At 41.3% G+C, this 23128-nt stretch overlaps 1 protein-coding gene across 1 annotated transcript; it reads left to right on the top strand.

Annotated features, from left to right (window-relative positions):
- The first annotated feature begins 1069 nt into the window (after window positions 1-1069).
- hdac11 (histone deacetylase 11) lies at window positions 1070-22368 on the top strand. The gene is made up of 11 exons (XM_071538939.1): window positions 1070-1226; window positions 1718-1777; window positions 1908-2056; window positions 3280-3380; window positions 4454-4570; window positions 9232-9274; window positions 10844-10920; window positions 11739-11801; window positions 18675-18771; window positions 20525-20703; window positions 21954-22368. The coding sequence occupies exons 2-11, from the start codon at window positions 1743-1745 to the stop codon at window positions 22185-22187; spliced, it is 1095 nt and encodes a 364-aa protein (XP_071395040.1). The 5' UTR covers window positions 1070-1226; window positions 1718-1742; the 3' UTR covers window positions 22188-22368.
- Window positions 22369-23128: the final 760 nt, after the last annotated feature.

Below are 23128 nucleotides of genomic sequence, written 5' to 3'. Positions count from 1 at the left end.
CCTCATTCCAGAGGCAGCCCATCACTATTACATAAGCATTAGGCAACATACAGTGCTATTTATAGATGTCTGCCTCTTCAGCTGCCAATAGGCAGGATTAGAGAGTCATCCAATTCACATGAATTACAGGCAACATTATTTTGGCTGTCAGTCAAAGCATCGCTGGTGGAAACCGGTGTTTGAATTCAGACTGCAGTGTCGTTTCTGGAACACTGGCGACATGTCAACATTTTGACATTTCAAATATTTTGACATTCAGGGGGTATATTAATGGGAATATGCTGCACATAAGATAATGTAAAATGAAACTTTATTGATCCCTGTGGGGGAATTTGGTCACTGCAGCTGCAAAAGTAACAGGATTCTATTTTTCTTCCCTCTCCCCCCCCTGCTGAATCCTGTAACTTTTACTGCACATACTGTGATAAGATAAAACTTTATTGATCCCGGTGGGGAAATTTGGTGTTGCAGTGGCAATAGTATTAGGATGCAGCAGGGGAAAAGAAAAACAGAAGCACAAAAATAGAATGTAAAATAAGCAATAAAACAGTAGAAATAACAAACAATAAAGCAATAGAATAACATAAACCCTTGTAGGCTTATAAAAAAATCGTGCTTGGAAGACTGTATGGGTGGGGAATATGGGGAAGGAGTATGGGTTATTATATTATACATGTACCTATGGATGAAGCTACAGTTGTCACTGCAGTTACTTACAGATGTTTCTAGCAGTCTCGTGTGCTTATTAAATATAGATTACTAAACTGAAACTTGCTATATGAGCGTAATAAAATATACAAATATCAGAATGAGATAGAGGTACCACTGTGGAAATAATACTGTCGGCCTACCTATGGTTAATGTAATGGTTACTTATAGTTCAGGCGGCTCAGTGTCAAAACATATAGAGGTGAAAAAGTAGTATCATGCTGAAAATTCTTCACTCTTCTTCACGCGCACACTCCCTTCTGCTTTAAAATGCAAGTGCGCCACGAGCGTAAGTGACGGAAATTGTGGCCAATATACACGTACGTTTTCTACGTAGCGGTGGAGCAGCAGGGAACGGGTACATGTCGCAGAAATAGTCTACTGCCGACAATTAATTTCTCTTTCTAGTAGTGTAATAGGCCTATATTCCACCCAAATTCTGTCGGAAAGGACACGCTGGCAGTTGCAAGTGACTATTTCCAGCAGCTATTGGTGCCATGCATTGTTACACATAGCAGGTGAGTCAAATCAATGCGACGTGAGGCAGTGGTTTCTATCCTGTGTGGTCCCGTCGAGGTTGTTTCTCATAACAGCTGCCTGAGTGTTTTCATTTTAACATTGATATGAACTGTAAATCATCAAATGTCGCCTTCAATAAACACGTCGTGTGAAGTACGGAGCCAGCTGTGTGTCGGGAGAAACATTTCCTTGTGCCATTGCGTCTTTGGAAATGTTTATATGCCGAAGCGCATGCGCAAACTGTGGGAACATTCTGGGTCATGTAGTTTTTGAGGTTATTCTTTTTTTTTTTTAACCCCCTAATTCCTGTCACTACAGTAAACTGATACTGTAAACCTTTACTGTTTCTGCACACTGAATGACTACATTAAGCTTTTTTCTTAAAATTTCTCCTTACATTGTATCAGAATTATTTCTATTAAGTTAAGATAGATTTACAGCTGTTACAGTATATGATTTTCATTGACAGTTGAACATTTTTCATTTCCAGATGAAAGTAGAAATGCCTGAAAACAATGTCTCACAAAGAAGATAATGAAGGCAAAAAGAGGTGAGCACAAACAACAAGACAGTTCCAACAGTGCTTATTAGGCCACCAGGGAAATCACTTACCCACATACTGTACATCTTATACAGCAATGTTGTATAGAATACCTTTTGATTTTTTCTTTTTTCCCCAGCTCTCACCGCACTCAATTGTACGCCAGCGTCCCACGAACATGTATGCCCATTGTATACCATCCAGACTACAACATCACCTTCATGGGCCTTGAAAAGCTCCATCCGTTCGACGCGGGAAAGTGGGGGAAAGTCATTCGCTTCTTAAAAGGTAGGACAACGAAGAACGCGGCGGCAGATGGGGAGGACATCTCCCCGAGCCGATGTATACGGAATACCTCACAGTGGATCAGAGTGGAGAGGTGAGGTTTAGTTGGTGGAGAGGGGAAAGGCAGAGCAATAGAGCAGAGATAATTAGAGAAAACTCCCTCTGGGAATCTGCAGGTACAGTAGATGAGACCCGGCCTGCGTGGGTTTCAGTCTGAGGCCTGTGGGGAAAACATTAGCTGGCTAACTGGCACGACTTCACACAAATTTGTTGTGAAAATGCACTGTGGGTTATCTTTGCCATATGAAATACGGTATCTAGTTTTAATGAATTCACAAAACCTGAAGAAGTTCAGAGTGCATAATAAAAACTGTGCCACTGCTGACAGAGGAAAACCTTGTATTTTCAAAACGCACCCTTGCAGTAATTAAGAGGAAAAACTGGATGATTTTGCAAATGTATCCAGCGCATTTTGGAAGTCATACAAATGAGGTTCTTTCTTAATGTATTTCACGGGCCTCATGCTACGTTCCATTCAAAGTCGGAAGTTGGAAATTCCCAACTTGTAGGTTGTAATTCTAACCTTCCTGCGTTGATCCAGCTCGGAAAAACAAAGAAGAAAAGAGAAAAAATGGGGAGAAACATGGACGCCCACGAGATTTTCTTTGCCTAACGTAAACTACCGACATATCCGCGTCATAACATCAGCTAGCTAGTTAGCACAGAATGTCAGCAGCTCTATGTGCAACTTTACATTTCAAATGCATGCAAAAAATTGAACTTAGCTAGCTAGTTAGCACAGAAAGAAGTACAAATATTTCAAATTTGTAGGCTACTTAAAATCGAACTTCAGTGTATTTTAAGGATTAACATAATAAAAGCAATGCTGTGTAGCATTTACAGTGTATGCTGCCATGTTGACGTCAGAGTTCTGCATCTCAGAAAACGCAGACGTTGAGAAATTTTGAGTTTCCTGCTTGGAATTCCGACTTGAAGGGCCGTTGCATTGCAGTTTTCCTGGTAGGAAGCCAGAATTTCCAACTCTGGAATGCGGCATTAGTGTCCTGAAACTTATTCAGCACATTAAGGACTATGTAAAGCTTCAATTCGAGTAGGACAGTTATAGTACAAGGTTTTCAGGTCATTGCAGGAGTATATATTTTTTCAATACTGGTCTCATGCCCTCACCCCTATTTTACCCTATTCACCTGGTCCCTTCTTCTCAGAGGAGCAGTTCATCACTGATGGGAGTATGGTGGAGGCCCGTGAAGCTACAGAAGAGGATCTGCTGGTGACTCACACCAAACGCTACCTCAACAGATTAAAGGTAGCTGGCTTATTCCCCAACGTTCCCGAACCCTTAATGTGTCACTCATTAGGCCAGCATGCCATGTTCACAACAGTTCTTCACATCTTTGCTCTTCGTCTTCTCTTTCTCTTTCTCCTCCATGCATCACATTCATCCCCTCAGAAGTACTGACAGGAAAAGGTTGATCGGCTAAGAGAGATCTATCAGGATGGTCAGATTTAATACTAATATTAATGTGAGTCAGTTTCATAAACCAAGCATAAACCAATTTTTCCCTGCTTATTGTTCCTTCTATCATGACATTTTCCTTCTCATATTGTAATGCAAGGGGCGACATGAGAGAGTAAAGAGTGCACCATCAGAATGCAGTGGATTATCCCATAGGGGAATTGGTTCTCATTCAAATCAATCATGTTGCAGCAAATTCAGCAGATTGCTGCTCTCTCCGAGTCCCCGGAGTTAGCATTAGTCATCCCCTTGCAATTCATCACACACAGGAGTTGCTTAGGACCCACAATGTCGTTCATACTTCCAGAGTGGGTTTGGGAAGATGCAGTTCGGTCAGGTTTGCCCAGTCCATAGTCAACGGATGCGTAGCCTACTGGTGGCGCGGGAATTCAGAGATGTGATGGTAAATCTCCCACACAGGAGTGTCTGCTGCAGGTGAAGCCAAGCTGATAACAGCAGTTCTATCATGTTCAAAGACATCCATGTATTTATTCTCTCTCCCCTCTGCACACTGAACCAAATCTTGGAGGGCTGGAGAGAGGTATCTCAGTCCACTGCTGTGAATTTGCATTATTCTATACTGTCCAATTTCCATGTGAGATTAGACATCTGTGCACAGTCCCATTATCAGCACCATAATGTCATTCTCTAGTCGGCTTTTCTGCACTTTTTATATCCAAACACTGGTGTGCACATGTCGGAAGAATGCTTTTCTTTTGCTTTCCCGGTTTGCCTTTTGTGCTTTGCAGTCAACTGAAGGCCGTCTGTGTTTTTGTAATATTTTCCATATGAGTAAGTGACAGTCGTGGCACAGAAAAATGTCTATGTATGTAATTGTGGTGGGTTTTTTTTTTTCACTTTAGTGGTCTCTGGTGGTGGCGACCATCACAGAAATCCCACCTCTCCTGTTTCTGCCCAACTTCCTGGTGCAGCGGAAGGTTTTGAGGCCTTTGCGGACGCAGACGGGGGGGACAATAATGGTAGGATATTCAAGAGCCTCATTTCCTCTTGTGTGTTCTTCATGTTTTCTCATGTCTTCCTACTATCCACCCTCAGGGAATGAGCTAGAGATGTAGAGTAGTTTTGTAGTGTACCTACCAACACCAAGTAATGATCTGATCCTCTACTGTTTCTGTTGTTTTTATCTAATAATAGAGGCTTTACAGATGCATCACAAATCACCATGTCTGCCGCCATGTATAGCACCCACTGGGTGCCAATCATCTCAAATAGGATAATCCAGCACCAAGTATAGATATTTAAATGAATACATTTCAATTTTGGTGGAAAAAAATATTAAATGGATACAAATAAATGATAATAATGGCTATAGCTATATAACAACTGGGTTAGAAAAGAGAAAAACCTGAAAGAGAGTGTTGTGGTGTGAGTATGCTCCTACTTTCGAGATTGGTAGTCATAAATACGACTTGTCATCCATTCAAGTACGTAGTAATGGGATGCCAAACAATAATATGTAGTAATAACTTAACCTACATCATTGTTACCTTGTTACCATCAGTTATTGACATGGCTTACTTGCTCTTCGCCCCCTAAACGTCACATTTCGACAACATTCTGACTTTCCCAGTCATATTTACCACTTTTTTGGGTCGTTCATATGCGCTCAACTCATCTCATAATTTGGATATTTCCAAAATGACTTGATTGCAGGACTAGACCATTGGTTTGGCATATAAACAAAAATATTTCTGATGCAATGCATTTTTCTCCACTGGAGAGATCTAACATCCATGGAAAAAAAAATAATGCTCTTGGTGTCCGAATTTTGTATTGGAGAAATGACCAATATTTTTGCCTGTCATCTGCCCCATATTCAATAGCAGTATCCATACTGGTGGATCCCTAGTACAGGGAGCAGGCCAGGTGTGCACTACAAGTCTACATCAGTCTGGAGCCTAAAACACATGGATCACTATGCTGGCAGTGAAGTGTTGAGAGCCTTAGTTGTTCGATTTACTAGGCTGTTGCCCACCATACACTGCTTTATCTCCCATTATAAAAATTGCTGAGACAAGGATAATTCATTGTTGTGCTTGTATCTAGAGATGACATTTAGTACTTGAAAAGGGAGCTGCACCGCTCTTGATAGTACAAAATGGTACAACAGACATTCACATTGTTTAGTCAACCTTTAGAACCCTCGCATCACCTTCAAGTTTTGTATTTAACGGTGCAGCATTAGTAACTTAGGCGCTTTCTTCAGGAAATAGTTTCACAAGATTTTCGTTTGATGTTTTATTCAAATATGCCAGTATTTGGGGAGAGAAAGCGTTTTGCATAGCCCAATTCTTTTGTCCTTGCTGATAGAAGATAACCTGGGGAGGAACAAGTTGCTTTCAAGACGGAACATCTGTGATGGGGAAGCTCCCAGGGCCTCTTACAGTACAAGCTGCACATCTACTGAGGGGGAAAAGACTTCCATGGAATTGCCACTTGATAGAAAAGAAGAAAAAAATGTATTGCTGTGGGCGTCCTGGTGGCTCAGTTGACACATACTATGTAACCGCAACGTCCTAAACCTAACCCTAACCCTAGCCTGGGACCTTTGTTGCATGCCATCCCCTCCTCTCTCTCACCATCTCTCCTGTCTCTCGCCACTGTCAACTATCAAATGAAGCCAAAAATCATCTTTATCAAAATAGCTCCACAGCCCTTATAGTGACAGCTATAAGTAGGGAAAGATGTCAGGTCGCCCTGTGCTGGTCGTGTTCAAAACTGGTTATCAAATTGAATTGGATAGTTTGTACATTTCATATTACGCAACATGAGGTGCGATTACACCTCAATTTCCTGTGAAATGGTCATTATCTCAGTTTTTCAAATGATCTGGTGGGATTAAAAGACACTAGTGTAGTTTTCGTTTTGATTTTTCCAAAATGGACTGCAAAGCCTGTTGCGGCGATGTCACTGCCACAGTCCACTCCAGCAAGCTCCAGCGGCGGGGCATTTGCAGTGCAAATTCCCATTGGCAAAGATGTCTACATCCATTAGCTGGCTCAAATACTTTAGATTTGATCAAAAAAAGCAAAAAAAACCCTGTGTGAGTCAAGGATATACAGCTCAATCTTGAATGCTCTCCCTCGTGACACAACCATACAGTGCAGTAGCCAGGCTGTGGCTGCAGTTCTTTTAAGCCTTTGCAAAAAATTATGCCGTTTTATCTCATTCATAGCTGATGTGCCGTAGTGTCACAAAATGTCTGATGTATGACAGTTCAAGCTGTTACCAATTTATAATCAATTATTTAAAATCCCCCTATGGGAAAATGAATGGTGATTTTTTTTTTTTCATTGAGCGCTAACAGCAGATGGCGTAAGTTGACACTTTCCCTCCCCATTGTATAAGTCTCTCCTCCTGTATTGGAAAAACAGAATTTTCCAAACTATTTTTGTTTTGGTTGGAGCGGCAGTGCAAATGGGACCATGATACAGTACCATTCATCTGTAGGTGTTCCAAGTAACTAACAAGCCAAAAGTTGTGTAAATTGTGGTCATCAGTGCTTTGTGTTGGTCATAAATGCTAATACCCTACATTGTCACACCTTAATGTGCTATAAGGTTAGATTTTACCCATGTAATTTTGTCCAATACTAACATAATCCCTCTTCCATGTAATGCCTCAGATTCTCTGGACTGGGCATTTGGGTTTGTTTCTAAGTTTCCTCTCCTTCCACTAGTTATAACATAAAACTCTTGACTGATGTTGTCCTCTGTGTGTCGCTTACTGTGTGTTCAGTAGAGCATTAGGAGGAAAGTGAGAGCCGTCTCTATTAGGCTTGTTATGCAAAAAGGAGGAATAAGGAATAAATAGCAGCTAATAAGATACAACTATGGCCACAGACTTGAATGCATATGAGCTCATTAGTATTTGGAAATGAGACACACTGTATGGCTTTCTGAAATTACTGCCAAACAGATCCATGTTCAGTGCATACACTTAATATCATTTCAAATGATTTGAGGCTTAGCCTCATGCCATAGGTCTTTTCATGCGAAGAGCTGCATTCTATTACTGATGTTTCATGCCATCATGCAGATGAAATTAGAGGGCTGTAGTAAAAGATGTCTGGTACTTCCTGTTACTGAGTGCTTGTTTCCCCCAGGCACAGAGAGGTTTAACCACGGGCAGCGTGTGTGCATACATGCTAATGTGTGTTATTACTCTTCCATCAGAGAGCCATATTGGCATTTACACACAATCTCCACAGCTCATATCTCCTCCCCTCAGGCGTCCTGCATGCTGAGCTCCTGGAATACATGGCGGAGAACTCCCTTTTTCATCCAGAAAAGAAATCTTGACCTGCCTTTGAAATGAGCAGCTGTCGTTGTGCATGTCACAGCACTCATACAGCATGGAAGAAACATACAGCACAGAAGTTTCCTTGATTATAGCTTATGTATTTATGATCTATCTGATTGCGTTTTGCCAATCAATTCCTGAGAACAACTAGGCAGTGATTTGTTTTTATTAGATTCCTAAGGATTTCCTTTATTTGAGAAGTGTATTAGGTAAGCCCTGAGAGGTTTCTTATAGGAGGATGAGCCAGTGGCACGACTAGAACTGGACGACCTCTCCTCATGCACAGCCATGCACCATATTCATTAGGAATAGATCTAAACGTGAGAGTGCACACCGCCTTTCTCTCTTCCCTTGAATAGTGTGCTTAGCAGTGTATTCAACACTGGGGAGCTGTGAGAGAACTCCCTAAGGGAAAATGAAAACATATATGCTGTACACTGTTTTTCCATAGGTACATGCGTGCTCCAGCATGACATTACATTTACATTTTAAGCATTTATTTGATGCGCCTCTCCAGAGTGATTTACAAACTGAGCTGGTAAGGGGTCTCGCTTATTGCTCAAGGACACTTTGACAGGACACATGGCCGTTGATGGACCCATTTGGCTTTTCCGGGGATGAAACCTATAACCTTTTGATCGTAGGACGCCCTCCCCTCCCACCAGCGCTGCATGTGCTGTGTGTGATCTTAGCTGGAGGGGGCTTGCAGGCCAAAGGCCAAACCACTAAAGGGTAACATTGTAATGAAAAAATGGTTCCGCGTTGACATCTGTGATTACATTGCCTTTCAACTCCATGACTGCTGTACAGCAACATTCACAGAATCCCAAGGGTGATTGTGTGACAGCCTCTGTTGTGTGTTTTCCATTGCTTTGTATGCAGTGAAAAATAATTACATATGTGTTCATTCATTCTTGGAGAAAGAGTGGTGGGTTATGCCATAGTAAATCCAGAAGCTATTTTGTTGGAAATCATTGTTACGCATGGGAAAATCTGCCTAAAGCTTAATGTTGGTTGGCCGTACATTGAAGTGTTTTATCCTTGTTTATGCCCTGTATTGAGAGCAGCATTTGAATGCACTGCCTTGGGGCATATTTCTCATTTCATATAGAGAAACATGAATCAATCTGTATTGATGTTGACTACAAAAGCAGCTTGGTGATTGTGGTTGCGTTTTGTGGTGTCTAGTAAAAAAAAAGACTAACCCTAACCCTTCATAAATTTGAAATCTGTGTTCTATATCACAACAACAGCTCATATTCCTGTATCTTTCTCTCTTGCTATAAAGTGTTGAACTCAAATATTGTGTCTTCCACAGGCAGGAAAACTGGCCATTGACCGTGGATGGGCAATAAATGTAGGTGAGTCAATTTCCAGTACAGATTCTGGTCTCACCCCTAAATAGACAATCAGTCCTTGTGCACCCAAATGGCATAACTCTAATGTGGGGAAAATGGTACACCTGATAGATCTCATCAGTATTAATTGACGCCGCTGCAACACGGCAAAGCTGTTAACCGTCCTGATGTGTCAATGACTTTTGAAGGCTGATGTAGGGCTGAGACCTTTCTTTTACAATCACAGGCGGATCCCAGCACAACGCTCAATTTCAGAATTCACAGGTTACTCTTACAGGATATGACAGTTCAATCGGCAGATCAGATCAGTATGAGCAACTCACTGTCAAAGCAAGAAACCAAAGAACCAAGAGTCTAATCAGTGGTGTCATGCTGATACAGCCCGGATCTCCTCCATTGACACTGAATCGGAGACGTACTTTTCTGAAGATTTTCTGACCTTTAACATCTTTCAGCTTTTTGTTATAACAGTGCTATTAGTCTCACTCAAAAAAAATACCTTTATCTCGAGAAAGTCATCCTAGGTATTGCCATAGTCACACTTTCTGTCTGTCTCCATTCATTTCCAATGGAGCTGGTACTCAGTGTGACCCGGTTCTGTTTAGACAAACTCTTCTCTCTTGGTTGGATACGTCAGTGTTGACTAATACAGGACTGTCCTTGAGCATAGAAACCTATTTCAAAACTGAATCTTAGCAGTCTTACCCTGTAATTGAATCTGGTGCACTATTGGAAAAAAATCATACAACTAATAAAATGTTCTATAAATTCATATAGATACCATCTTTGACGGGGGCGGTGCGGTGGATTGCCTGATGCTTTTGCATTTTCCTTCTGACTCACTGCCATCAGTGTCCGGGCTGATTCCCCCATTCTGATGAGCGGGAGGTCTTTGGCTGAAAAGCCAGGGTCATCCTTTTTTTTTTTTCCTGGTTTGTGCCAAGTAGGGAGCGGAAAAAGCAGCATCAGACTTTTACTTTGTGCCTCCTGCTTACTCAGCTACTTCACACCTTCTGTTGATGAATCAGGGAAAGATTGTTCTGCATCAACAAACATGATTTTAATAGAGATATAAAGGCTATTCAGATGCATCCGAGATCTGCATATTGTGTGTCTCAACACTATGTAAAGGCGTAATGAAAGAGGCCAGACAATACATGATAATCATATTTCACCCATCCCCTTATTTCCCTGTATTAAGATTCTGCTCTACACCATAGTTTAATGAACATGAGCATAGCGGTGCAGAGGGGACTTTAGCTCTTAACCTGAATGAATGGCTATTATTGCAATTATAAAGCCTCCTCTCAGTCTTTCTGTGCCACTCTGTCCATGGCCGCTCTTCAGGCATTTCAGTGGCGATTGAACGAGCCTCATTCTGGTGTCGATACACGCATTGTTGTTCCACAGGGGAATAGCAGCCATTTTTGTAACCAGCAATAAACTCAATAACAGCCTTTTTAAAGGAGACAATTATGGTCGTTTTGAATAATAGACTTCTCAGAAGCACAATGACCTGCTAGGCCCGTCTAATGGCCCCGACATTGAGCCACTGGCTTCTCTGTGTCCCAGGGGGAGGCTTCCACCACTGCTCTAGTGACAAGGGAGGAGGCTTTTGTGCCTACGCTGACATCACTCTAGCCATCAAGGTAAGACTGATCTGCCATTCAGGGAGTAACCCGGCTATTGGTCATACTCCGGTTAAAGGACAATTCCAGCGCGGTAGGAGTTTTGCTCATGTTTTTCATCCCTTTAACCTTAATTCTGACTGTTTTCTCATGCGTGCACCACGATTACCGATTTAAATCAGTTTTGCCATACCTCTCGGGCTCATTCACTCCCATTCAGTTCCAAATGGCATGCAAACTAACTCCAGAGACTTCTAATTCAGTACTGGAAAAGAATCTACAGTGATGCAAAGCAGTAAGGGAATGCAGGAAATGAGTAAAAACTCCAATCACACTGGAAATGTCCTTTAAGGTCTTATTTGAGTTAAGCTGTTTACTCAAATCTTTGTTACCCTGCAAGTGAGTGTCCCTGTTGCCAGAAATAAACCAGTTAACAGAATATTCCTGTCCACCTGCCAGCTACCCCATGCCTCTTTGACTGAGCAGTAGTGGGTTACTTCTAATACAGGGGAAAGAAATAATGATCTCAATCATAATAGTAAGTACCACTCGCCACCATGTCTTGTGTTGCCACCAAAATGTACCATATGGGATTACACCAGGCATCTTAACTGGGTTTCTCATAACCGGAGTATGAGCTTAACCAGGTTATTCTAACCCAGTTATGACCTTTATATCCGTCAACCTAAATGAAAATGTACCTAAAAGTGTTATTGAAACAGCATTTATGGCATCAATCTGCAAAGTAAAAGTTGTACGTTGGGATTCTCAGTGAGAATGGTAAACTGTGAATGTGTTGTCTCCAGAGAGAAAGATAATATTTTCCCTTCATCTCTCAGTTTCTGTTTGAGAGAGTGGAAGGCATCTCCAGGGCTACCATCATCGATCTGGATGCTCATCAGGTGAGCCATTACCCTCAGTGTCAATGTGACACTGATGACAAGATAACCCCCCTTTTACCACTGTACCAATCAATAGCCCCCTTTCCACTGAGGGCCAAACTTGGTGCTTGAACTTAGTTCCAGAGTTCCTGACCCCTTTCCACTGGGTTGGCCTAGGCTAAAACAGGGCTAGTCCAGGAACTCAAGCCCTACTACTTGGGCCTTCCAAATCCTCAGGGCCTAAGCTGTTAGCCCTGATGCTTATACATCATCACATTCTATATGTTTTCAAATAGAGGGTGTTGCTTAGTAACGTCTGTAACTGAGTGCAGCCTTTCCTACATTAATGAGCATCTACCTGTTAGAAACTAGGGCTGTGACCGCAATGGATCACTATTCCCTCATTTGTATTTCCCTATATAGTGCTGCTCTATTGGTGCACTAATTAGCGGTAAATCACACATGATTAATGAGTGAATTCGGACACTTAATTCATCATCATTCATCATCAGCCTGTGTCTGTATTCACCAGTCGCATAAACAAATGTTTCAACTAACATTTGACAAGTTACCAATATTCCTTCAAAGCCAATCATATATGTGTCACTAGCTGACATTAAACAGAAAAAAATATTCACCGACATTCCCATTTAGGCGTTTTCCGACCTTATGTCGGTGAATGAATATTCAATGTATCAGAGTTGTGTGCGGCTACTTTTTTCTGTTTATTTTCACACAGCCAGCACTTCGCCAATCCAGGTGTGCGGTTTCCTTCACGTTTTGGACTTCTTACTAGCTGACATTAACAAAAAACACGTTACAATAAGCTATGTACTGTATAACCTGCAGCTAGAGATAAATATCTTCCTGAATAACAGACCTAATGTTAGCGTTAACAAGCTCAAATTAGCGTAACAAAACTTGCACTTATAATTAGTTACGAATTGGCAGTTTAAAGAAAACATCTTTAGAGTAGCTTGACATCTTTTTGGTACCAAAAAAATGTATTTACTTGCATTAGTAAATGAGGTTTGGTGAAGAAGAGGATGCCATCATTATAAAACCACGGCTTTGTTGTTCGGTTCGTTGCTTGGTAACGGCCAGGTGACGACAGACTCGCAATGCATTTTGGTATACTTTCACCGTTTTAGTGACCAGGCTTGTTCACTAGATATTACAGTGCATTGTGGGAAATATGTAGTGCCCTCAAAATCATTCCACAATATCATTTTACGATTCGGACACTAACAAAAATGTAGGGCTGCAACTAGCGATTATTTTCATTGTCGATTAATCTGTTGATTATTTCCCGATTAATCGATTAGTTGTTTGGTCTATAAAATGTCAGAAAATGGTGAAAAATATCGATCAGCGTTTCCCAAAGCCCAAGATGACGTCCTCAAATGTCTTGTTTTGTCCACAACCCAAAAAGATATTCAGTTTACTGTCATAGAGGAGTAAAGAAACCAGAAAATATTCACATTTAAGAAGCTGGAATCAGAGAATTTTGACTTATTTTTCTTAAAAAATTACTCAAACCGATTAATCGATTATCAAAATAGTTGGCGATTAATTTAATAGTTGACAACTAATCGATTAATCGATTAATCGTTGCAGCTCTACAAAAATGTCCCACAAAGTAATTAAAATGTTAACGATTATACGGTACATTTGACAGCAGCGTTGTCTGCCATGTTTGATGACAAGCAGTTGTGCAAGTTAGTTGTCATGGTTATGCATGGACCAGGTTGCTCAGTGGAAGCACTTTAACAAGTTTAGCCCAGTTCCAGGCTAGAGTTCCTGGGCCAAAGTTCTTGGGCTTTTGGCCTTCAGTGGAAAGGGGGCTAATGAGGCTCCCTGCGGGCCAAATTGGCCCTCACTGTCATATTCAGTGGAATGTGCCTAAAAACATCTCCACTGTCAAACAGTTGTTGAGTGCATACCGGGTTGGGATAACATTGGGATATCACTGGGATATCTACAGAACCAATAATGTCAGCCACTTGTAGTTTTGGGCTTGCTGACACTATAATAATAAGTGTGTTAATTTTCATCATTGTTTTATAAGCATTATCTTTCTGTGGTTTTGTGGCAAAACACTTAAGTGTTACTACCTTCATTACTACTAGTGCTACTATTACAAATAGCCTTGATAAACATAAAGTATTACACCAAGTTTTTGGGAGACTGTCCCATCAGTCACCCATAACTCACCCATTAAGTGATGAGAACATAGACACCAAAATCATCCATGTGTCCCTGGTAGATCATTTGCTCCAGTGGTCCATGTGAACACTTTGGCATACACTGTGTAGAGTGATAGCATGCCACCAGCATTATCCAAAGTAGGAAGACTGACCTTTTAGTAATAAAAACTTGGTAGTGGTTTATATGGCCTCTAGATTCATACATTTTAACTCAGTATAGCTGATGTATCCAGGTTTACTTTTGGAACTATTTCAGGTGAGCAACCACGTATTCATCCACTGCACAGTGATGCTTAGCTGTACACATTGCCCATCGCATTCACTTCCTACAGAAACAGGGAAAGTAGTCCCTGGTAGTTCAAAACAATATGTTATTTGTGTACCATATTTTCTGTAAATTTGACCAATTTCCTACACAAAACTAGCAGACTTGGCTGCATATGATTCAAGAGTACTTATCATTTAGCTTTTTTGTTGACCAATGGGACAATCTCCCAGAAACTGTATTCCTTTAATTACTGTCAAGCAGACACAAATTTGTATATTTGGCAGAACCAAATACAACCTGTAAAATTCCTGAAAACCACCTGGTAACTAGATATTTGACTCCTTTTTGATTCTGTCTGAATTGTACGTCCAAATTGTTTTTCAACCTTCTTTCTACCAGATGAGAAACATCTCCAAAATTAGGTAATTTCTGTTCTTTATCTGACTTTAGTAAATCCCATATCCACTATGGAAACTCTGTATTCTTGCCTCCACCGTAAAGCTCTTTCTCATCTGCAGGCAGCTTAGAATGCAGCAGTGAGGCTTTAACTAGAGCTATGCAGAGAGATCATATAACTCTTATTTTAGTTACTTTGCCCTTGATTGATTTTAGAATCAAAGGTTTTATTGATTACATTCAAAGCAATAATTGGCTTGGGCCCAGACAAAGCTCTTTTGTTTGTTCCAAGGTCTAGATTAAAGATGACAGGTAAACTGAGCATTTGCAAAGAGAGGTTCTTCTACTGATCTTCTGTACCCGATTGCCCAACTCAAACATCTTGTAGACTATTTGTGAATTCAGCCCACAAAGAAAAGAGTATGAGCCATTGCAGAGTGATCACTGTTGTTTTTATCATGGAAATCTTGCGGTAAAGCAATAATGTAGCCTAACTCTCCTTGTTCTGGAAGACTAGAAAGACCTATTTTTGCTGAGTGGCAGTTGGCTGTGCATCAGAGTGGGACTTAGAGAATGGGCGAGGGTTGGAATAACAGGAGGCCCGTTGTGCTGCAGCACTGCAGTAGGTCACTGACTTTTCCATCACTGGCTAAGCCACTTTATATTGGGCCAGTGTACGTTTATTATACAGACTTTATAAAAGCAGTCAGAGCTAAGGCAGACAAAGCTGGCACCGTCATCTTACCAAAAAGACCTACACAAGGCTTTTCAGAGCGTTGTCCATCAGCTTCACAGACGAGGAATATTCATTAGAGGCTGGAACTGTTTTCTCTGTGTCTTAACTTAATATAATAATATGATAATTTATTGTTGCCCATAGGGAAATTCTCTTTTTGCTCGCCTCAGAGGTCAAAGGTCAGGGTCAGATACAAAGCAGCAGCCCTGGAGCTGCTAGGGATTCAGTGACTTGCTCAAGGACACTTCAGCAGGGCAGACGCAGGGCTTGAACCAAGGTCATCTGGTTGAAAGACGGTTGCTCTAACCATTAGGCCACGCTTCCGCCCCAAATCAAATGAAATAATCAAGAACGGATGCTCTATCCCGTCACATTTTGAGCTGATTCAGTTGAAAGTGGATCAACTCCAACCCGGTCTCTTCTCTGATCCACTTTTGTTTGCATGTTGTTATCGCATGTGGTTCATGTTTACAGCGGAGCGAGTGGATTGAGCTCATCCCAGCAGTTGAGAATGATGACTCAACATTTTTGGGGCAGCTTGATTATCATATTGTAGTCTTACTTTGTGTTTTCAACATAATGACTCATATCCACCACCAGTTAGCCCTGGGAACTTTGTTAACATTGATGATGTCTCAAGGTTCCCTAGGTCTGTGGCTGTATTCCAGGAGCACAGCTTTATTCATTTTGAAGTATAGCTCGATGGTAATGATGCCCCTTTACCTATTGACAGAAGTAGGGGATCAATACAGATGCTAAGTAAATAATTCATGAAGGCTGTACGAGAACAAAAGAGCAAATCTGCATGAACGCATGGAGATGGGCCAGAATTGCTCCTCTCAGCACATATTAGGGCAGAGAGAAATATTGGGGATGCGTGGTACAATCCTAATTAGGACCCTGGAACATGACACCTGAAGTTCTCTTGTCCTCCACATAAATTGATATTATGGCCAGAAGAGCTGTTTTGCTTATTCACCAAGGCAACACATTGTTAGAGTAAAAACACTGAAACGCTAAAACAGTAATGATCAATTTTTAGGTCGGCATAACAAGCTTGACTGAAGCCCCGGTGGGAAGGCATGTTCATATTTGTCTATTACTGTGTGTCTACAGTAAAGTGAACACGACCTGTATGTGGTGAGATTCGCTGGGTAGGATTTTATGTACGAGTCACGTAAATGTTATCTTCCACCTTGTTATATGTAAAGAGATTGGTGATTGCTATTGGGAGATTTCATTATTTCTTCTTGCTGCTGTTTTTGACATGTAATTTCCCAGTGTATGGAAAAAACATTGAAAGACTAAAAATCTATCTACAGTATCTATTGGTCTATCTATCTGTCTGTCTAACTTATCAATCCATCTTTCTAGTCCATCCCAACAGCCAATCTATCTATGTATGAATCCATGAAATCGAGCCATGTGTCCATCTATCCATCTAATATACAGTATATAATCTATGTAGAATGCTATGCTATTACCATTGATTTCATATTGACATTAATGAGAAACTGCTGTACATTCATAGGACCTTGAAGAAACCATTGTTATATATCATCACTAGCTCCTCACTGGTGATATCCTGTCATCTGGCAATGCACCTTTGCTACAGAAAGACATGGGCTTCTGTTCCTTTTTGGATGAAAAATGAAAAAAAAAAAAGAATACATAATTGTACCCAAAACCTTTTACTATTCTGTGCGCCGGCTTTGTCTGCCTTGTCTTTCCGTAGTCATCCTGCCCTTTTGATCAGGCTTTGTTAAGCAGTGATAGATGCTTCCAGTATTTATTACAATGTTTGAACTCGGTAAGGGAGGTAATTTGTTTAAAGGACTGAAGGAAAAGGCCTATTCCAGCTCAGCAGTGAAGGGTTTTTGGCCGACACTAACAAATGGTACTGTAACAGCAATGTTTTATTGTACAATATGTGGGGGAGAGGACAAGACTAATAAGACTGCAGTCACTGGGAGCTCATGCAGCATATGAGCTGATTTATAGTCGCCGGCTATCTGTTGGAGGAGAGGAGAGCAGAGCATTCGCTTACATGTTGATTTAGTGATTGTCTGCAGTAAGCCTATAGGAGTCCTCAGTGCAATATGAGTTTGTTGGTTTATTCATATAGTGCAGCTTAACTCACAGTGTTGATACCTTACATAGAAAATGTTTCCTTTCTTTCACAAAGTTACTTGTTGACCTAGAGTTCTGGTGACATGGATGGTTGAACGCTTTGTGTGACACCATATTGCCATTGCTACATAATATCACTGACTATTAAATGTGCAATAAGTAAGATTTTTACAGCCCCATAGGACAAGATGACCATGATATATCTTTGGGGGTGTTGATATGGTTGTTGATCAATGCCAAAATTGAGTCAAAAATGATTATTATTACTAGGCTGGTGTGAGATTTCTGACTTTCAAATCTTACTTTCCAGCCTGAACCCTGTTATGACAACCCCTCCTTGTGTGCTGATAGAGGTCGATAAAGTCATAAATTACTTAATACCCCTTTAAATGCTATTTTTTCTCCTCCAATTACAATATTAGAGACCTCAAATCTCTAACAGAGCCAACCATGTGTGGGCCTTAACACTAGTTAAGTCAGTATATAAACATTGTTATTATTTGGGTTTCACCTGAAACAATACTGGAGCAGATGCCAGCATAGCCAGGCGCTGGAAAAAGTTTTGTGCCTGGGTTGCGGCCAAGGGTACAGTGCCCATAATGCCCATCAGGCAACTTTTTTTGCATAGCATTCAACATCGGTGGATTATACAATCGCTTGAGCATGATGTTCAGCTGACACCAAATTGTCCTGCTTGTCCCATCTATCCTCCTTTTCTTCCATTAATACTGAGCTTGGCACAATGCCTAATCCACACCTGACAAGAGCCAGACACTTGCGCTGACAAATGGATGGGAGGAAATGAAAAGTGATGGAGTAGCCATGACTTTTTTACGAGTATTTTAACATTTAATGCCTATGGTCGGCGAGACTATTTATCCCTCATCTCACCCTGTCAGTCACAGCGGCGTGTCACAGGTAAACAAATGGATGTAAGTGACATCTGTGTGGACTTTGGCACAGTGAAGTGGTGTAGCGGACTGTCACAAAGCCCTGAGTTATGGGCTGCTTTGTGTTGCACATGAATGAGGCATCATCGAGGGTGGAAAGCAATTACTTGATTCAGCTTGTCATTGTGGGATGATGTTAAAAGGGGGAGGTGACAGTTTTAAAATAATTTGTTGTAATGAAAGTCTTGGTTCCGCCCCCCGCCATAGGGAAATGGACACGAACGAGACTTCCTGGACGACAAGCGAGTTTTCATCATGGACGTTTATAATCGCTACATCTATCCGGGAGATGGATTTGCCAAAAGTGAGTGAAAGCACTGTGAATTTTTCATCTCAATCTTGTTTTTTTTTTTTTTTTATTAAGTTTGTCATCTGAATTCACATTATTTAAATTCATTCATTTCAGTCATACCGAGTGTTTTGTAGTTGTTGTTCTATGATTAGAAACTTTGAACTGCCAGTGACAGACACTTCACTGTCCTGTGTGACAGTATCGGAGAGTACATCAAAATAAAAAGTATATCCTCAGGAGAGTTAATCACTGCAGCACCAGTATTCTTTTGTACTTTTAGATATAATGCATACTGGCTGCAAAATAAGCATACCACTGCTCGCAATCCCTGGGGTGGGGTGTGTGTGTGTGTGTGTGTGTGTGTGTGTTGGGGGAGGGGGGGTGCTGTCTCCTCCAATTCCAGCCCCTAGATGTCAGTGACTGCCATTTTAATTTATGCCGTGACTTCACTACTCCCTCCCCACCAGCACTAGCTCTGTTAACATAATCAGGGCTTTTACACAATTAATATGTCAATACATTAAAGTGGATGTGACAGAGACCACATTACTGCTTAACCCCAATTCCAGCAATAGTCGGCGGCAGTGTTTACCCCACTCCATTACATACCCACTCCTCCTCTATCCTCTCCTCGTTTCCTCCTCCACCCCTCCTCCCCTCTTCCTCTCTCTTCTTCACCTCTCCTCTCCCTCTTCCTTGTATCCTTCCACTTCCGTCCCCTTTGTCCTACTGTAGCTCTGTGATAATACAATGACTACTACTGACTACTACTACTGCTACTCTTATTAATATAATAATTATTCACAGAGGTTAAGAGGGGTAGCTAATTATTCAGTGTTAATCTAGACCTAAGTACAAAATGAGCCTACTTTTAACTAGTAAGATATTATTGCTGATGTGAGCCTGGAAGCATATACTGTATATAAATATGTTTTTCAAATATTTTGAAAATATTTTTGGCATGGCAGGTCATGATCGTACCACAGTGGGCCACCATGACTATATATAAGAAAATGTTATGGTCCTCACGTAAAACTTCTCTCTGTCCATAAGCTGTCTTTGTCCCCGCAATTAAATGAATATAGGCCTATTCAGCACTTAATCGTGTCTCTCTCTCCTCCAAGTAAGTGAAATAAATGTACATTCTGGTTTGTTTAAGATAAAGACCATAGAATCCCATTCTGCTTCATGTTGTTCCTCCAAGAGACATTTATTTCTCTGACATTTAAGTATCTTCAAAGACAAACGCACACCATTTCTGGACACTGTTTTTTCTTCAAGTACAGTTAAAAGGCTTGGAAAAACTAGCGAGAACACCATTTGCACATGCTATTGCATTGTTCTTCCCTGCTCTTTCCTGCTCTGCTTACTGCTTAATTCTGTTTGAACTTTGAACACGAAGGCCTCCTTATTAACCTTTTTCACCATTTGCATTAATGTATTCAAAATGTATACTAATTAACTAAAGTACTGAAACAGAATTATATATCTGAGCATTGTAAAGGTACAGAAACACAATTACCTGTCTGAACATTGTATTCAATTATCGGAAAGAAGGTTTATTTGAGCTACGCATGCATGTGAGCTACACTGCATGTGAGGAATGATTTTGAAAGCCTTTACTCCGCCTGTGCTGAAAGAAATCCTATTGCATGAAATACTACAGCAATTATACTATATGTAAGGCTTGTGGCTTCAGCTAAGCATAGCTGCTGCTAGTTTATCATGGCCGTTTTATTGACCTTTTATTTCTCTGTATCTCCAGGAGCGATTAAGAGGAAGGTGGAGCTGGACTGGGGCACAGAGGACTCGGAGTACCTTCAGAAAGTCGAGCTGCACTCCGAGGGCGCGCTGAACGAGGTCCGACCCGACATCATCGTCTACAACGCAGGGACGGACATCCTGGACGGAGACCCCCTCGGAGGACTCTCCATATCACCACAGGTATCTGTCAGCCCCTCAACCATCCAAATTATTCAGGAAGGGCAGCTATCAAGCAGGACTGTAGTACTTGAGTCCAGTCTCAGTCTTGAGTTCAGTCTCTAGAACACTTTTTCGTAAGAAATTCCTTAAGCATTACTTTTACATTTGGAAAGACAAGTACATTGTCTATTTGGGTCTTGTATAGGACTTGATTTGCTCTAGTGTTGATCTTGACTCGGTGTTCGTCCCCCTTTGAACTTCGTCTTAACTCAAACTCGACTGGACCTGGTCTTGGAATTGACTTGGACTCCTCTGTGGTGGTCTACAGCCCTGCCATCAAGTGTCCTCCTATCCAATATTGGTAGTAAACTGACTGTCAAATCAAGATTATTGGTCGTTTTGTCATATTATTTTGATCAGGTTTCAGTGTGGTGTCAGTGCTTCAGTGCTCTTTAACTACAGCACGGCAAAAGGGCACAGCCATAATCATTTTAAACGAAAATCCTCAGCATCATCTTAGAAAGTGTCATCCAACTGTCAAAGGCAACTGTTTGAATTTTGAAGACTACAAAACCCCAAAATAATGTAAGGTGATATCAGTTAACTGTGCCGTCTTATGTTGCATTCGTGTCATATGAGATTTACTGTAAATATGACCTACCGACTGGGAAAAACCGTTCAGTAGGATGAATGGGATATTTTTGCGGGCTCCAATTTCTCCCTTTTGGTATCACAAATTGTGTGTCGATTTGTTACTTACACCAGAAATGAATTTGGGGCAAAAAGCATGAATCTACAGCGTCTCAATTAGTGGGGAATGGGACACTCTTCTCTGTTACAGGCCCCACTTTGTGATTTAGGCCGATAAACAGGTGCATTTTTACATAAAAATCTTTGCTTAGTGCAGCTTTAATGGTTGTTATTTAAAGGTTCTGGTTTAACATGTGTTTCTGCCATACCTAATAATGTATAAAATCAATCCTTGTGTCAGAAATTGCTCCATAATAAATGAGAACTTTGCCACAAGCTGTTCCCAGTCTCAATCCCCAGATGAACTGGGGATCTGCGTTTCCTCCCAGTCCCTCCCATATGCATCGGCCAGAGAGCATAGCGTTCCCAACAGTCAGGCCAGTTCCAGCCCCTCCCTGCAGATTTAGACATTAGGTTTACTGGCTCGACAGTGTTCCGAGAAATTACGATGACTATCTGAGGCGGCGGAAAGACTGACAGACCGGCTCTTCTCTCCCCTTCTCTCCTCCGTCCTGCGCCAGGGCATCGTGAAGAGGGACGAGATTGTGTTCAGGGCGGCGAGGCGACGGGGCGTCCCCATCCTCATGGTGACGTCCGGGGGATACCAGAAGAAGACGGCCCGCGTCATCGCCGACTCCATCCTCAACCTGCGTCGGCAGGGCCTGATTGGACCGGAGGCGGCGGAGGGGGAGGGATCGTCCTCGCTCGTGACCGGCATGATGCGGAGCGCCGGATCGACACAAACGGCTGTCTGAACACCATTAATCCTGGGTTCAGCACTCGAAGGGTGTGGCCTCTACAGTTGTGGTACTTAAAAAGGCACTGGAGTAACTTTATGTTGGGCAATTACTGAGTGAGTTATGCACTCACAACAGCGGTGATATTGTAGGATTATTGCCATCACACAGAAATGTGTCTTGATTTGAAATTTATGATGGGGGGGGGGGGGGGGGGGGGGGGGGGATGGGGTTTACGCAATGCCCGTTTGCACTTTGAGAGCGAAAACATGAGCTACGGCGGATTTTTACATTTTGTATGAGAGTTGGCAGTTACTCAAAGGGAATACCGATTCAAAGAGAAACAATAGCGCACTCCTGACTGCAGCCAATTTCATAAGCTCTCATACAACACAAAAAAGGAGTTCTTTAAATTTTCATCGGTGGGAGAATAATAGCTATCATGTTTTATGTATGTTAGGGGCAGAATTTTAGAGAGGTATTCTTTCATCTCAGGAAATGTAATAACGTAATGTCAGAAAGATACTATACATTTATAGTTCTTGAAACGGCACAGGGGTTTAATATACTTACACGGGGAGTAAGGTGAAAGACAAGATAATTACACTAGAAAATTATTAACTATAAAACATAATTGTAATTGTGATGTTTAACTTTGCATATAATAATGTCCTCTTCATTCCTCATTAGCATTTTGTTTAATCATGTAGCGCATTAGATTAGTGTTTTACTCCATATCTCTTTTCAAGATAATAGTCTAATCATTATAGAGCTCATGGTGTTTCATTAATCATGTTCAACCATTGATGATGTTTTATACATGCAATGCACTTTGTGTTTTAAATCCACTCTGATATCTTAAGTAAATGGTTATGAGCCCATTATGACTCTACTATAGGTACTATAGTGTTGTATCTAAGTTTGAAAACAAATTTGAAACACGTAACGATGTTATGTGA

This window comes from Centroberyx affinis, unplaced genomic scaffold (genome assembly GCF_046629955.1).
Source record: "Centroberyx affinis isolate AG114_WGS23_722 - 3 ecotype Tasmania unplaced genomic scaffold, CSIRO-AGI_Caff_v1 ptg003375l_1, whole genome shotgun sequence".
NCBI classification, from domain to species: Eukaryota; Metazoa; Chordata; class Actinopteri; order Beryciformes; family Berycidae; genus Centroberyx; species Centroberyx affinis.
The sequence above is the reverse complement of the archived record's forward strand: the minus strand, read 5'-3'. Positions and strand labels throughout refer to the sequence as shown.

Excerpts from the sequence above, each read along its gene's own strand:
- hdac11 (XM_071538939.1), top strand. The coding sequence starts at position 1,743 with ATGTCTCACAAAGAAGATAATGAAGGCAAAAAGAG. Across the intron at positions 1,778-1,907 it reads GATAATGAAGGCAAAAAGAG|CTCTCACCGCACTCAATTGT; the intron begins GTGAGCACAAAC and ends TTTTTTCCCCAG. Across the intron at positions 4,571-9,231 it reads AGACGGGGGGGACAATAATG|GCAGGAAAACTGGCCATTGA; the intron begins GTAGGATATTCA and ends TGTCTTCCACAG.